Source organism: Carcharhinus amblyrhynchos, chromosome 35 (genome assembly GCF_965287045.1).
Source record: "Carcharhinus amblyrhynchos chromosome 35, sCarAmb.v2.hapA, whole genome shotgun sequence".
NCBI classification, from domain to species: domain Eukaryota; kingdom Metazoa; phylum Chordata; class Chondrichthyes; order Carcharhiniformes; family Carcharhinidae; genus Carcharhinus; species Carcharhinus amblyrhynchos.
In genome coordinates, this window is record NC_137358.1 from 16,052,219 (window position 1) to 16,067,977 (window position 15,759).

The window sequence follows — 15,759 nt, forward strand, 5'->3', positions numbered from 1 at the left end:
AGAGAGAGAGCACGTAAGCGAGACAGCACGTGTGGGATAGGAGAAGAGGAGGTCAGAGCCATTCACAAAAATCATTATGCTCTAAAATTTTGGATTCTACGTTTGAAAAAAAAATCAGTCCCTGGCCCTGGTAGTACTTCCTCCATTGTTATCTGACCATAAATCTTGAGCATTTTTCTTTTAGCAAATTACTCAGTTTGGACCTGTGCAAAAGAATTATATATAGCAAGGTCACATAAGAATCAATTACAGTCACAGTAAACAACAAAAACATCCATCTACCCAGTCTAGTCTGCTGCACTTTTCTTGACATGCAGACAACAGGTAGATTGCCGCTCTGAGAACATAGGGTGGAAGTGAATGCCCTCGATCTAAGGCCGTATGTAAGAAGCTACTGACAGCTGTGAATAAATGGCCTTCTGAAAAATACCTAAAGGAAACAAAGAAACAAAACATGAAACATTCCAAAATATACATATTCAAGTACTTCAAATACATGTACCTGATCTTGAACTGCCAGGTAGCCATATCATATTGATTTAATTCAAGCCTCAATGTCTAAGACTTTGAAATTATGTTGAGAGGTTTAGCCTATATATCTAAACAAACTATCTCTGCTAAAATAGCAGTTAAGAAAATTAGGTACCAATGCATTAAATATTTATACACTAATATTTACACATATTTCAGGGCCTAAACATTAAAAGGCAAATAAATTGTTTCTTGGAGTTGATGTATTACTGGTTAAACCACAGAGCAGTAAACTGTAGGCCATGTGCAGCCCTTCAGCCAATATCCATCAACATTTCACATAAACATGGATGTATAAAAATTAAACTGCACATGCTGCATACTTCCTTTTCAACACAGTATTTCTGCAAGTGTTTTCATGCTTATGTCGAATTTATCACTGAAGCTGCTATGTAAACAGTCATTTTGCAAATCCATATGTAAATATTTTTGAATAGAAATGCTGCGTGTAAACAGTTGGCTGTCACGATAGTTTTAGGCTCCTGCCATAATTGAGTTTACTCCTCCTGGGTCTGTCAGCCATTTAGCTTGTTTTCAATTTTCAGGTATCTTTTTGTCACGATGATCTCGGAAATCATGTGATCTTGTTTCGGCAAATCTCGAGGACCATGTGACCTCCTGACCAATAGGATTTAAGTCTGTGTGAATTGGAACTGAGGGCAGATTCTGAAACCTGCATCTGTAGCATGGGCAATGGGTCCATAGAATCCCAACAGCGCAGAGAGGCCTTTCAGCCCATCCAGCCCGCACCGACAACAATCCCACCCAAGCCCTATCCCCATAACTTCACACATTTACTGGACAATTTAGGATTGGCAATCCACCTAATCTGCTCACCTTTCAGATTTGGGAAGAAACCGTAGCAGCAGGAGGAAACACATGTAGACAAAGGAAGAATATGCAAACTCCACGCAGACAGGCATCCGAGGCTGGAATTGAACCCAGGTTCCTAGCACTGTGAGGCAGCACTGTGCAGTTGTGTTTAGTTCTGCATTTGCTGTTACTTAGCTTGTAAATAATTCCTTGCAAATAGATTTTTTCCCCTTTAAATAAATAGCTATTACTCCACCTGCTGTTGATCGCCTGGAGTTTTTGTTGCTACATTGGTGACGAGAGAAAAATCTGACACTCCATTGTACCAAACAAGAAAAGAAACATTTTCCCACTTTGATTTAATTTTTTGAAAAGTTCGAACCACTTAACGAGAACAAAGAAGGTCGCCTTCAATACATAGAATGAATGCATTATTACTTTAGAGCAAACCAAGGCGAAAAATCACAATGGACTATCTTGCTCACTCACAGCTTGCAACACCCAGGCATAGTTGAATAAAAATTGGCTATGTGCTCCTTTTCCATAGAATCCAGAAGCTCCTGATTCAAAATCATTCACCATGGAGTTGGGCAGGAATCATCATTATCTGAAACCCTCTATCATTGTTCAGAGATGTAAATTTAATTTGACAGGGAGGGCCCCTGGAGAATCTGTCAAATATGTTGTGTGCACAGTAAGAAGTCTCACAACACCAGGTTAAAGTCCAAACCAGTTTATTTGATAGTAAACCCACAGGCTTTTGGGGTTTGCCCCTTCGTCAGGTGAGTGGAAAGTTCTGGTCTCAGACAGAGCATATAACAGCACACACAGTTTACAGAATACTGATTAGAATATCTAGCAGAGTCTGAGTTTGACTTAAGAAAGGCTATGGAAAGAAATTTGCCCGTAGAAATTGCAGAAAATGGCGCTCAAAAATAGTAAAACATCCCCGAAGGCGTGATCCACTGATTAGGAAGAGGGGCCACAAATGGCAGCAGCAGCATCAGAGTTGAGAGTGCCTATTCAAACAGAGAACAGAAGATTGAAGTGTGAAACTGGGGTAAACCCACCATTTCAATCAAACATGCTTAGAGAAGTACAGGTTTCAGGATGTGGAGTGTTTCAGGTGCTGTTGAAGAGGCCACCTGAGGCATGAATGTAGGAGCAAGCAGAGCTTGCCCAGCTCGGGAAGGGAGAAAATGCCAGTGTGGGTGAGTGCTAGTCATATTAACATATTAACACTGGACCACATTGACATGGGCAAAGTGGCCCCAGTAACCATGGTACTGTGAGTGAATGCACATCCTTTGAAAATGGAAGTCGATACTGGGGCTTCAGCAACTTTCATTGGGGAATAAATGTATCATTAACTACTGGACAGGATTCAATCACTGAGGTTGGAAAATACCATAGCTAGGTTAGGAAAGGAAGAGGTGCTTAAAATCAAGGGACGACAATGACTCCAGTAGCTTATGAACAGCAATCAGTCCTGCTTGTCATATTTGGACAAGGGTGATGTCCAGATGGGAGTGGCTTGTTCCAACATATTAAGTTGAACTGGATAGAGTTTCAAACTGAGTGAGGGAGGACTGTACAAAGTCATCCAAGGTTTTCCAAGAAATACAAGGAAAAATAAAGAGGTTCCAGGCTGAGACATGTGAAGACCCCGAATCCACGCTAAAGTATTACCGGCCTTTCTGTACACCCTAGCTATGACTGTAACACAACATTCTGCACTCTCTCCTTTCCTTCTCTATGAACAGTATGCTTTGTCCGTATAGCATGCAAGAAACAATACTTCTTATTCTATGTAATACACATGACAATAATAAATCAAATCAAATCAAAGATCTCTCTTATTCCATGCTGGAAAAGATAGAAGCAGAACTTAACACCTTTAAGGTCTGGGCATCATAAGCCCAGTGCAGTTTGCACTGTGGGCCGGCCATTCCCATTGTTCCTGTCATCAAACCGAACTAGTCAGTTTGCATTTGTAAGGATTACAAGTAGACTAACAGTTGAGCGGCCAAATTAGACAGATATCCTACAAATTAGGACAAATCTCTGACACCAGGGGCCAATTTCATAAGCCTCTCCATACCATCTCCAATACAACTATGTCCTTCCTTAAACATGGAGACTAAAACTGCACATAGTATTCTCGATGTGGGATTACTAAAGCCCTGTACAATTGTAGCAAAACTTATTTATTTCTGTACTCCAATCCTGTACTGATAGCAGACAGAGTAGCTAGAAAGAGCTTCAACAAAACTATCCTGCCGGGCAGAAGAATAGAAGCAGTACAGGCAGAGGCTGCAAAGGGAAGATGATGTTATCCAAGGCACTGGGTGCAGTGCTCAGGAGTTATTTATCATCAAATCCAAAAACCAGAGCCTTCAGAAATTGCACCTCTCTAGGCAGATGATCCAGTTTATGCTCTGCACTACAACGAGCTGATACCTCATCAGCCCTGTGGCAGTCCCCTAGTTGCAGCTGTCAAAGTCAATGTTATTTTGAGGTATTACCAATTAATCTGGGCATCAGCTTGGACCTGGATGGGATCTCTCAGTCAGCAGTTCACCACACAAGGATGTCATGGATACTAGATTTTGAAGCCCAGAACAATACATCCAATCTGATGGTCCAGCGCAGGTTTTGTGGCTAATGATGGATTTCCATAGGTCTAGGGAGTCAATAATGGTACCCATGGAACCAACCAGCCAAATTCCTGTATAAAAAAGGCTTCCACTAATCAGACATCCAACTAGTCTGTGATAACAGAAAACATGCCTTGTAGATCTGAGCTTGGTCACTAGGCAACTTTCATAATTCTTTCAGCCTGCCAGGGTCCCAGCTGCCGTAGACTTTGGGACAAAATCCAAGCCCCGTGTCTGCTGAGGGATAAATGTTAACATCTGAAAGATGGCTCCTGACACCCAGGTACTGTAACCAGCCATTTACATGAACCTGCACTAAACAGATCATTGGCATCATGGGCAGCACAGTAGCACAGTGGTTAGCACAGTGGTTAGCACTGCTGCTTCACAGCTCCAGAGTCCTGAGTTCGATTCCTGGCTCGGGTCACTGTCTGTGTGGAGTTTGCACATTCTCCTCGTGTCTGCGTGTGTTTCCTCCGGGTGCTCCGGTTTCCTCCCACAGTCCAAACATGTGCGGGTTAGGTTGATTGGCCATGCTAAAAAATTGCCCCTTCATGTCCAGGGATGTGTAGGTTAGAGGGATTAGTGGGTACAATATGTAGAGATATGGGAGTAGGGCCTGGATGGGATTGTGTTCGGTGCAGATGCGAAGGGCCTCCTTCTGCACTGTAGGGTTCTATAATTGAAGGACTGCCATGTTGTTTTAACCATTTGCGTGGTGCCCTCCAGTAAAAGCTAACAGAGTGTCTCCTGCAAGCTACACATTACAACAAAGTCTTGCAGCTGAAAGGAGAGGAGGACTTGTGCCATTCTTCTTAGGAAGAGGAAAGGAAATAGAAAGAAGAGGAGGATGAAGGTGGAGTTGCAGAGGATCCTAGTGTACAGGCATTGAAAGATGACCAGCATGCCACCCCAGGGCTCACAGTGATAGGCAGGCTAGCAAAGCCACAGGACCAGGTTAATTCAACAATGTTTCATTTGAATAGATGATTCTGGAAGTCACCTTCCACTAGAAACAGGGGTTCTCCAGCAAGCACTCATCTGAAAAATTCAACTGCCATGCAAAGGCATTGAGAATGGGATCTCTGCAGCAATCACTACTCCTCATCACTAAACATGCTTCTGCATCAAGTCCTGCATCCATCCTTAATTTCACTTTTCCCAATAAGCTTTGAAAACACAAATCTGACTGAAGTTATCACTATTGCAAAAAATATCTGGGGCATAAAAGAGACAACTTAACCTAAGTGACCCACCATGTCCAGCCTTGTGTTCACACAAACTCTGATATGGTGCTGCTGTGCTTGAGTATGAGGTGGAAGCAGCCTGCTTCATTGTATATGCACTCACCTGCTTCTGTCTTTGGCATGGACTTGCTAATGTGGGCTGCTGCACATGCGTCACTGCAGGGGCAGCATCTGACATATGGTCAGGCGGCACAGATGGGTGCTGAGCCAGACAGGTAGAGAAAATAATACTGGTGCTCCTGGGCAGGGGGGGTCTCTCCAACTCTCATAATCTGCCACTGGCATATTAGAAAGTTTTTGCAGGCTGACACTCAAATTGTTCGGCTGCTTTATGAACGCACTTCCCTTGGTTAACAAGTCCTGGAGCGTGACTTGAACCCAAATCTCAGATGAAGGGACGCTGTTCATTGTGCCACAAGACCTCTACCGCTAACATATACAGAACACAATATAACAAGGATTGTAGCCCTGAGGCACACTGTACATCAGTGCACAAAGAAAAAGATGAAAAGTTTTTCAATAACGTCCTGCAGCAAATAAATGCAGCTGTAATGCTGAAGCTGCAGGATAATTACATTCCTACAATTAACAAATTCAAATGATAGATTAACAAATACTCAAAAAAGTGAAATAGAGAAAAAAATTACCTCTTCATATTTAGCAGGGTGACTAGGAGAAAAGAGTTGTGGTGCAATGGTTATATGAAAGAATAAACAAATACTGGTCTCACTACATTGGAGACAGACCAATATGGTGCTATTTCAAATAAAACTAAACCAATCAGAAAAATACTTCAATTACATGAAAAATAATGGAATTGGTTACCAGGTGGAAACTTCAAGATCATCTATTAGACGCTAACACCTATGACAAAATCAGGTAACCGCTTGGTTTAATCACATCTACTCTGGCAGTGTATCATTTCTTTAGTAAAAGCTGTAGAATCTTTTCCTAAAACCTCTCACCTGTCTTCATACATATGAGCCAGGTACAATATTACTAAAAGACAATGATGATGGTTTAGAAGGTCTTCATCTATTCCAATTATGTCCAAGCTTTCTGAAAGCACGGATATAGCATCTAAAAACGTGTAGTTCAGGTGTGGAATACACTTTGCAAAAAGCGCAGATATACTATCCAGATCTAAAACAGGAACAAATAAAAAAAATGAAAAACTTCATTGCTTTAAGAGTCATAGAGGTTTACAGCATGGAAGCAGGCCCTTCAGCCCAGCTTGTTCATGCCACTTTTTTTGAAAACAACCATGCTTTTTAATCTTAATCCTACTTAACCAGACAATTGTAAAGAAAGAAAACTGTTTGCAAGTTAGTTAAACAAACAAGAACGACAGTTCAGCAGCTACAATTCACACCAAGATGCTCAGAGAAGAACAGGACAGAATCAGTCAGGATTGCTGCTCAATTGTTATGTAGTTGTTCTTGCATTTGTGGACCGTAGACAAAAGCACGGAGCTTGGCTGTGCTGTTTGGCTTGGTTCAACTGTGTGTCAATACACAATTGGATCAGACAAATCATACTCACTTGGCAAACTATTCAGGGGCTGCCACTAACTGTGGGGCCACAGTTCAGCATGAAGGCTAAAGATTAGGGAAGGAAACTGGAAGCAAAAACAGCACAGCAAATAAACTGTACAACTGAGGAAAAAAATAAATCTCACTTCTCTTTCCACATATTTTTCCCCATGTCATTCTAAACTATCAAATATATTTTTAATTGCCTTGAAACCTTTCATTTCATTAAAAACACTATATAAATGCAGGTTCTGCCCATGGCAGCCTACATAGTATTAAAATATTTCAAAGCATTAGGAGGATTAACAGACATCAAGCAAGAATGGGACAAGACATAGCAGATAGTCAACAGCAGAATTAGAAGTGTTGATCTGTGTGACGATACTGTCCCTTTAAGAAATTTTAAAAATCATGTTTGTTATAAAGGGTATGTTTAAAATTCAGCTCTGTTTACATGGTTCCAATTTGTCTGCACCAGGCAGCTCACATGCTGAGAATGCAGGTTAATAACTGATTTTGGCTAGGGATGTATTTGTTTTAATCTGAGTTAATACATTTTTTGTTTATTTCTGGCTTTGCCCCTGCTGTTTCAAAGTAGAGTTTTGATTAGGTTGATTGACAAGAACGAGTCATGTACTAATGGGAAGAGCTAAGCTTATACGGAAAACAAGCAATATCTGCATTGTCCTGAAAGGAGTTTCTGTTTCTCGAGAGGTGTTTAAATGGTTAACAACTAAGAACACCCAAATCTGTGTTGCCTACTAACTGGTTTTGAAGAGGAATTTGAGTCTATAAGAGGAATATTGCTTAAATTGGAACTAATAGAGATAGGTTAGCAGTTAAGAAGTGTATCTTGTCATGTTTGAGTATATTAAAAATTAAGCTAATTATTCATTGTGGTTATACTGCATTGTTAAAACTAAAATGTTTTTATAAAAACTTAACGTGGAGTGAAACACCATATCCTCACACTAATGCCAAAATATTTTTAAAAAGGGTCTAGTCTAACTTCATAACATATCTTGGTGTTTCTGGTCTGGTTCCTAAAAAAACTGGGGGGATTCCTGCAGGCTTAAAAACTAAATTCTTCATTTGGTTTAGGATTATTGAATTCAAATTCAATCTGCGTTGAGTACTGGTGTTGTTTTTCTTTTCAGGTGTTGCATTCAGTTAGTCTAAATAGGGAGTACCTTGTGGAAAATAGCTCTTACAGTGGCTAAAGATTTCCTGGGTGTGGAGTCACGGTTGTTTACAAAAGGTAACTAATGCGAAGCTTTTGGAATTGGTATTCCAACTGCAGTTGCCTACACCTGAAGGGGCAAGGAAGACTTAGATAACTACAGTGATAGTTCAGCATTTATAATTGTCAGGATCACAGTCAGAAGCACTGTAATTGGCTAGAATTCAGATACAAATGGAGCAACTTGGATTAGAAGCAAAAGACAGAGGGTGACAAGAGGCGAGAGAAAGAGAGGGAGAGAAGTAATCACAGTGGAACAAAGAGCTCAGGATTAAAACAGTTTGAACAGGAAAAAGAAGCAAAACAGTCTGAATTGCTATTGAAAGCAGAGGAAGGGGAAAAGGCGAAGTCCTGGCAGAACTAAAAGATGAAGAGTTTTAAAACTTCAGGAACTGGATCGAAAATTTGACGAAGGGTTATTTCATCACAGAATGTTCCCTCATAAACTGTCTATCTTATCTTTACATGCACAGTGGGAATTTTCTGGTTGGTGTGTCCCTGCCTGTGGCCAATATCATAAGATCTAAGCTATTTTTTGGTCCAGAGACAATTTGCATATCACTCTTCAACTCTGCATTCAAAATTGGTGCTCTAGTTAAGACAGCTTTCCAAATGCATTGAGAGTGGGAAACAACAGGTGATTCTGTGGAGAAGCCAGCTGACAATCGAAATCTGTGGGGTGGAGAGAGATGAGGACACACATTACTTCCACCACAACTAATCCATTGATGAAAGGGAAAAACTCTGGTATAAAGGGAAAAGGCAGACAGCAAACTCAAACATGATGGACAAAATCTTACGCGCTGTAAAAACTGTCATGATAGGAAACTGTGACTGAGAAAAAAACTACCTACAACTTCATAAGAACATAAGAAATAGGAGCAGGAGTAGGCCATCTAGCCCTTCGAGCCTGCCCCACCATTCAATAAGATCATGGCTGATCTGTCGTGGCTCAGTTCCACTTTCCCGCCCTCTCCCCATAACCCTTAATCCCCTCTCTTATCAAGAACCCATCAATTCCAGAGATTCACCACCCTTTGAGTGAAGAAGTTCCTCCTCAACTCCGTTCTAAACCGCCTCCTCTTTATCTTGAGGCTGTGCCCCCTAGTCCTACTGTCTTTTTTGAGCGGGAAGAGTCTCTCCACCTCTATCCTATCCATCCCATTCATCATCTTATACGTCTCAATGAGATCTCCCCTCATTCTTCTAAACTCTAACGAGTACAAGCCTAGTTTATTCAGCCTCTCCTCATAGCTCAACCCCCTCAACTCCAGTATCAGCCTAGTAAACCTCCTCTGCACTCCATCCAAGGCCAAAATATCCTTGCGCAGGTGCGGCGCCCAAAACTGCACACAGTACTCCAGCTGCGGCCTCAACAATGCCCTATACAGCTGCAGCAAGACCTCCCTACTTTTATATTCAATCCCCCTCGCTATGAAGGCCAGCATCCCATTTGCCTTCCTGACCACCTGCTGCACCTGCAAGCTGGGTTTTTGCGACTCAAGCACAAGGACCCCGAGGTCCCTCTGCACCGTCGCCTGCTGCAGTTTTTCGCCACGTAATAGTCCTTCCTACCATTCTTCCTACCAAAGTGGACCACCTCACACTTGCCAACATTAAATTCCATTTGCCATTTCCTGGCCCATTCGCCCAGCCTATCTTGATCCTTCTGCAGACTCTCCACACCCTCCGCACAATTTGCCTTTCCCCAAATCTTGGTGTCATCAGCAAATTTCGACACCCTACACTCGGTTCCCTCCTCCAGATCATCTATATAAATGGTAAATAGCTGAGGCCCCAGCACCGACCCCTGGGGCACCCCACTAGTCACCAACCGCCAATCCGAATAGCACCCACTGACCCCCACTCTCTGCCTCCTATTTGACAACCAATCCTCTATCCACGCTAACACCCTACCCCCAACTCCATGTCCCCTGACCTTCTGCAATAACCTCTTGTGAGGTACCTTGTCAAACGCCTTCTGAAAATCCAGAAAGACCACATCCACCGGCTCTCCTCTATCCACTGCCCTAGACACATTCTCATAGAACTCCAGTAAATTTGTCAGACACGACTTCCCTTTAATGAAACCGTGTTGCGTCTGCCCTATCAAGCAATTCCCTTCAAGATGCCTCGCAATTTCCTCCTTAATGACGGATTCTAACATTTTACCTACCACAGACGTTAAACTAACTGGCCTATAATTCCCCGCCTTTTGCCTTCACCACAGCCGTCTAAACTAAACACCTATTAAAAAAGACACTGATCAAAAATAGCTACCACATGACACCCAATATCTGATACCACAAGTTGATCACTTTTCTGAAAAGTTTCCATATGAATTGCACTGCAGACTGGTTGTATGGAATTTCAACCTGGGAATGTGAAGGTTCACTTCAAACAGGGATTCTCTTGAAAGGAAATCATGAAAAATTTGAACTGTTTGGACTTTAAGGAACAGCGATTCTATCGAGACAATGGGAACTGCTAAACAGACAGATAGCCTTCACATATATGATAAAAGCAAAATATTGTGGATGCTGGAATCTGAAACAAAAATAGAAAATACTGGAAAATCTCAGCAGGTCTCAGCTTTAAATGTGTCTATGATTGTTCCTCTTTGACTTAACATTTTAAAGTTTCATTTGTGATTTGATTTTTGTTTCAGGCAGTATCCTTTTAAGGGACTGCCCCTTTGATTTGTCCCCAATTTATTTGATTTAGTTTAGCTGATTATTGAGTTACTCAAAATAGAAATAATTGCTCCTCCACTGTTAACCGCCATGCATACCTCAAACTTGTATAAGCGCTACGGTGTTGCAGAATCATTTGGCTAGCTTGAGGATCCTCTTGGAAAAGGTGGCCGTGAAACACTGAAGGAGGGGTGCATTCCTTGTCCCTTAAATTATTTAACACTGAAATCCTATCATGAATAGGAAGGGAATGGAAGGATATGGTCCCCAGAAGGGTAGGGGATTTTAGTTAAGTCAGGCAGCATGGTCGGAGAAGGCTTGGAGGGCTGAAGTGCCCGTTCCTATGCTGTAATTTTCTTTGTTCTTTGAAATGTCACCCTCACGGTTAGCACTGCTACTTCACAGTGCCAGGGACCCAGGTTTGATTCCTGGCTTGGGTCACTGCTTGCGTGGAGTTTGTACTTTCTCCCCTCGTCTGCGTGGGTTTCCTCTGGGTATTCTGGTCTCCCCCCACATTCTGAAAGATGTGCTGGTTAAGTGCACTGACCCGAACAGGCGCTGACGTGTGACGACTAGAAGAATTTCATAGTAACTTCATTGCCGAGTTAATGTAAGCCTAACTTGTGACTAATAAATAAACTTTTCATGATCCAAGCAAACTGTGAAGCCTTGGAATATAGATTAGGACAATGACGGCAGCTGAGATGAGAGTACAGGATGCAGTTGAGTGGTCACCACTCGGTCATGATGTGGACGGAGGTTGGTGGGACATTTACATTAATCGAGGGATCGAGTTTAGGAGTCGGGAGGTAATGCTGCAACTTTATAAGACCCTTGTCAGGCCTCATTTGGAGTACTGTGCGCAGTTCTGGTCGCCTCACTATAGGAAAGACGTAGAAGCTATTGAAAGGGTACAGAGGAGATTTACAAGGATGTTGCCTGGACTGGGAGGCATGCCTTATGAAGTTAGGTTGAGGGAACTGGGTCTCTTTTCCCTGGAGAGACGTAGGTTGAGAGGCGACCTGATAGAGGTTTATAAAATGTTGAGAGGAATAGATAGGGTGGATTCTCAGAGGCTATTTCCCCGGGTTGAAATGGTCGCTACGAGAGGACACAGGTTTAAGGTGCGGGGAGGAAAGTACAGAAGTGATGTTGGGGTAAGTTTTTCACTCAGAGGGTGGTGCGTGAATGGAATCAGCTGCCGTCAGTGGTGGTGGAGGCGAACTCACTGGGGTCTTTTAAAAGACTTCTGGATGAGTATATGGGGTTTTATGGGATTGGGGGTTAAAGATAGGTGTTGATGTGATCGGCGCAACTCGTGGGCTGAAGGGCCTGTTTGTGCTGTAGTGTTCTATGTTCTATGGCCAACATTCAGTCCAAGTGATTAACACCTATGGCCACATTATGTAACTCAATCACTCTAACCTTGATGCTCTGTCTTGATGCTCCCCTGACATCTACAGTGGAGGTGGCCTGCTGACTACGATGACTTTGGCAGTGTCTTTTGGATGACTGAGAACTGGAGGCCTCTGGCCTCTTTTCAGGAACCTGCGGTGTGGAATGACGCCCTCCTCAGCCTGACAAGCTGCAGGTGCTGGGGATCATAGGAAAAGTAATCACCTGGGTGAATGGGCCTAGGGTGTGCACCTGTTGATCCTCCTCCCCTTGGGTGCCTAAGGGCCCCTGGCTAACTCGTTGAGAGGAAGTGGCAGCTGGCATGAGCTTGCGATGCTCCCTCCCCCTTTCGCACTGAGTGATGGATGCTTGTTAAGTGCCTCAGCAATGGAGTGCAGCTCCTGTGGCAGTGAAGTTCTGATATCTTGGATCATTCTATGAGTGTTGACCTTGGTGCGCTGGCATACTGGCACTATTATCTCAGGCGGACAGACCCCTCCATCGTTCCTTGTAATCTGAGGAGTGCTGCGGATATCCCTTTTTGATGTTCCCAAGCATGTCAGTACAGCTCCATCAAATGAGGTTGAGCTGAGTCCAAATACTCCTCATCCTGGGTAGGGTAGCAGATGTTGGCTACAAGGACTTCAGTAAGGCTTTTGACAAAGTCCCTCATGGCGGACTGGTGCAGAAGGTGAAGTCGCTTGGGATCAGCGGTGAGCTGGCAAGGTGGATACAAAACTGGCTTGGTCAAAGAAGACAGGGTAGCAGTGGAAGGGCGTGTTTCTGAATGGAGAGCTGTGACAAGTGGCGTTCCTCAGGGATCAGTTGCTGTTTGTAATATATATATAAACGATTTGGAGGAAAACGTAACTGGTTTGATTAGTAAGTTTGCGGACAACACAAAGGTTGGAGGATTTGCGGATAGTGATGAGGACCAGAGGATACAGCAGGATATAGATCGGTTGGAGACTTGTGTGGAGAGATGGCAGATGGAGTTTAATCCAGACAAATGTGAGGTAATGCATTTTGGAAGGTCTAATACAGATAGAAAATATACAGTAAATGGCAGAACCCTTAAAAGTATTGATAGGCAGAGGAATCTGAGTTACAGGTACACAAGTCATTGAGAGCGGCAATGCAGGTGGAGAAGGTAGTCAAGAAGACATACGGCATGCTTGCCTTCATTGGCTGAGGCATTGAGTTTAAAAATTGGCAAGTCATGTTGTAGCTTTATAGAACCTTAGTTAGGCCGCACTTGGAATATAGTGTTCAATTCTGGTTGCCACACTACCAGAAGGACATGGAGGCTTTGGAGAGGATACAGAAAAGGATGTTGCTTGGTATGGAGGGTATTAGCTGTGAGGAGAGGTTGGAGAAACTAGGTTTGTTCTCACTGGAATGACATAGGTTGAGGGGCGACCTGATAAAGTCAAGATTACAAGAGGCATGGACAGAGTGGATAGTCAGAAGCTTTTTCCCAGGGTGGAAGGGTCAATTACTAGGGGGCACAGGTTTAAGATGTGAGGGGCAAGGTTTAAAGGAGGCAGATTTTTTTTTACACAGAGGATGGTGGGTGCCTGGAACTCGTTGCTGGGAGAGATACGGTAGTGACTTTTAAGGGCGTCTTGACAAACACATGAATAGGATGGGAACAGAGGGATATGGTCCCTGGAAGGGTAGAGGGTTTTAATTAAGTCAGGTAGCATGGTCAGTGCAGGCTTGGAGGACCAAAGGTCCTGTTCTTGTGCTGTAATCTTCTTTGTTCATCGAACTTGGCTTCAGCAGGTTTCTGGACTTCAACAGTCCTCCAAGTGCTGGCAATCTGGGATGTCCTTGCATCCATCTGTCGTGGTTCAGACAGTGCGATGTACTCACCAGACTGCTCACCACGAAGTGAATCTAGAACTAGCTCCCACTAAGGCACATGTCTCTGCACTGGTGCAAGGTGTGGGTGAGCGCAGTGAAAGGTCCTCAATTTCAAAGAATGGATTCCTCTTCCACGGTGTCCTCGGGGCTGGTGTCAAAGACCCAGCTGCTTCCCAAGTGTGCCTGCAAAAGCAAGGAGAGATAAGTGATGGCAGAGGACTGTGGAACAGGGGATTTCATTCTCAGCATAGTTGGCTGATGGATGTTGCACTGCCAGATCCTTACTTGGTTGAATGCCACTGATCACACCATCAGCCCAGGAACGGCACATATTAGCAGCTGGCCGCTGCCATCGCTCTATTTCTAAAGTCTGTGAGGACATTGATGTCCGGCATTGCTTCAGTCTGTGACCTCTCAGTTTTGTGCCAGCTTGACCTGCATGAACACAGATAGGGTGAGCGCAAACAGGATTCTCACCAGGCCAGATGAGAAGGATGATCCTCCTGGCACATGTGGATGCTGCATGGTGCCATGAACAGGATGACAATATGATCCATGGGGTGGATGAAGGTGTGTGTGAGAGAACGTGAACGGCTCCTTCAGCTGGCAATGAGTAAGATCCTTCTGGATGTATGATGGGTTTGAGAGTATGGGTTGAGAGTGATGAGAAGAGTGACTTACCTTGGGGGAAGAGGTCACTCACCCATTTTTGGCACTAGGTGACTCCTCTTTTCAAAGGGCATTGGCACTGACTAGCTTTGCTGAATTTGTCACCATTGATTAGGCTCTTCGCCCAGAGCAGGGATGGAGGATAGTAGCAATCCAATGTAAAGTCCATGCCTCTCAATTATTTAAACAAAGTGGTGTATAATATGGTGGAAAAGGACACTACTGCAGATTTTCCTACCTGATATCATACTTTGCCAATTTCTGGGACAATTCTGCATTTTGGATTAATGGCACAATAAGATTTAATGCTTGGAAACAGTTCTGCCCACAGTGTGATTATAAAGAGAGGCATGACCTGAGGCTAGCTCATGGACTGGGCAGAGACCTGTGTGGAAGCAAGCATAGGATTGGCTCATAGTTATGTGTTATGTCCCAAACTATGTTCATACAGGGTAAAAATGAGCACGTAATGTTTAACTATACAAAGCTTAGAATCTCTTAATGTGACCTTATTGCGAACACACATGAGAAGATGGTAAGTCTACGTAGCTTAATAGGAGTATGTGTGAGGCAGGAGAAGGAAATAAAACAAAAGGATAATGAAAAGGAAACCCACCATGTTGATAATTCAGTACATTCTCAATCGATGAAAACAGGAGTCGACACATACGACAAAGGAAGCCTGAGCAGGCCTGATTCAATTCTGGGTTTCTAATGAAACAGAAATCTAAAAAATTATGTCTTCCATTTTAAAATTCTCACCAGGCATAAAGAACAATGGATTTTCACAGTTTTAATATAAGCCTACTTGTGACACTTATAAATAAACTTAAACAGTGGCAGACAAGTAATCAACTTTAGTAGGTAAATTCAGCACTAACAGCTTGAAGAAAAGATTGTATTACCTGCCTCCTGAACAGAATTTGGCCTTCAATTCAACTGTAAACCTTATAAATGATGAGGAAGCTGTAGGCAGATAACGCAGTAATTTAGAGAGTGGCTGTTTTTCTGTAAAGCTGCACATTAAACATGGGGAATGGGTGTTGTATATTCATGTCAATTCATTTAAAAGGACGCTGAAAATATGCTGAAAGTATAGCTAACCAATGGCACAGA

At 43.1% G+C, this 15,759-nt stretch overlaps 1 protein-coding gene across 1 annotated transcript in view; it reads right to left on the reverse strand.

The window, feature by feature from the left end:
* Positions 1 to 371: 371 nt before the first annotated feature.
* mei1 (meiotic double-stranded break formation protein 1) overlaps positions 372 to 15,759 on the reverse strand; it is a 117,068-nt gene continuing 101,680 nt past the window's right edge. Inside the window, exons 17-19 of the mRNA XM_080217361.1 lie at positions 15,549 to 15,609; positions 15,260 to 15,354; positions 372 to 430 (exon numbers count right to left, since the gene is read on the reverse strand). Of these exons, the coding sequence (XP_080073487.1) occupies positions 372 to 430; positions 15,260 to 15,354; positions 15,549 to 15,609 (215 nt within the window). The remainder of the gene's footprint in view (positions 431 to 15,259; positions 15,355 to 15,548; positions 15,610 to 15,759) is intronic.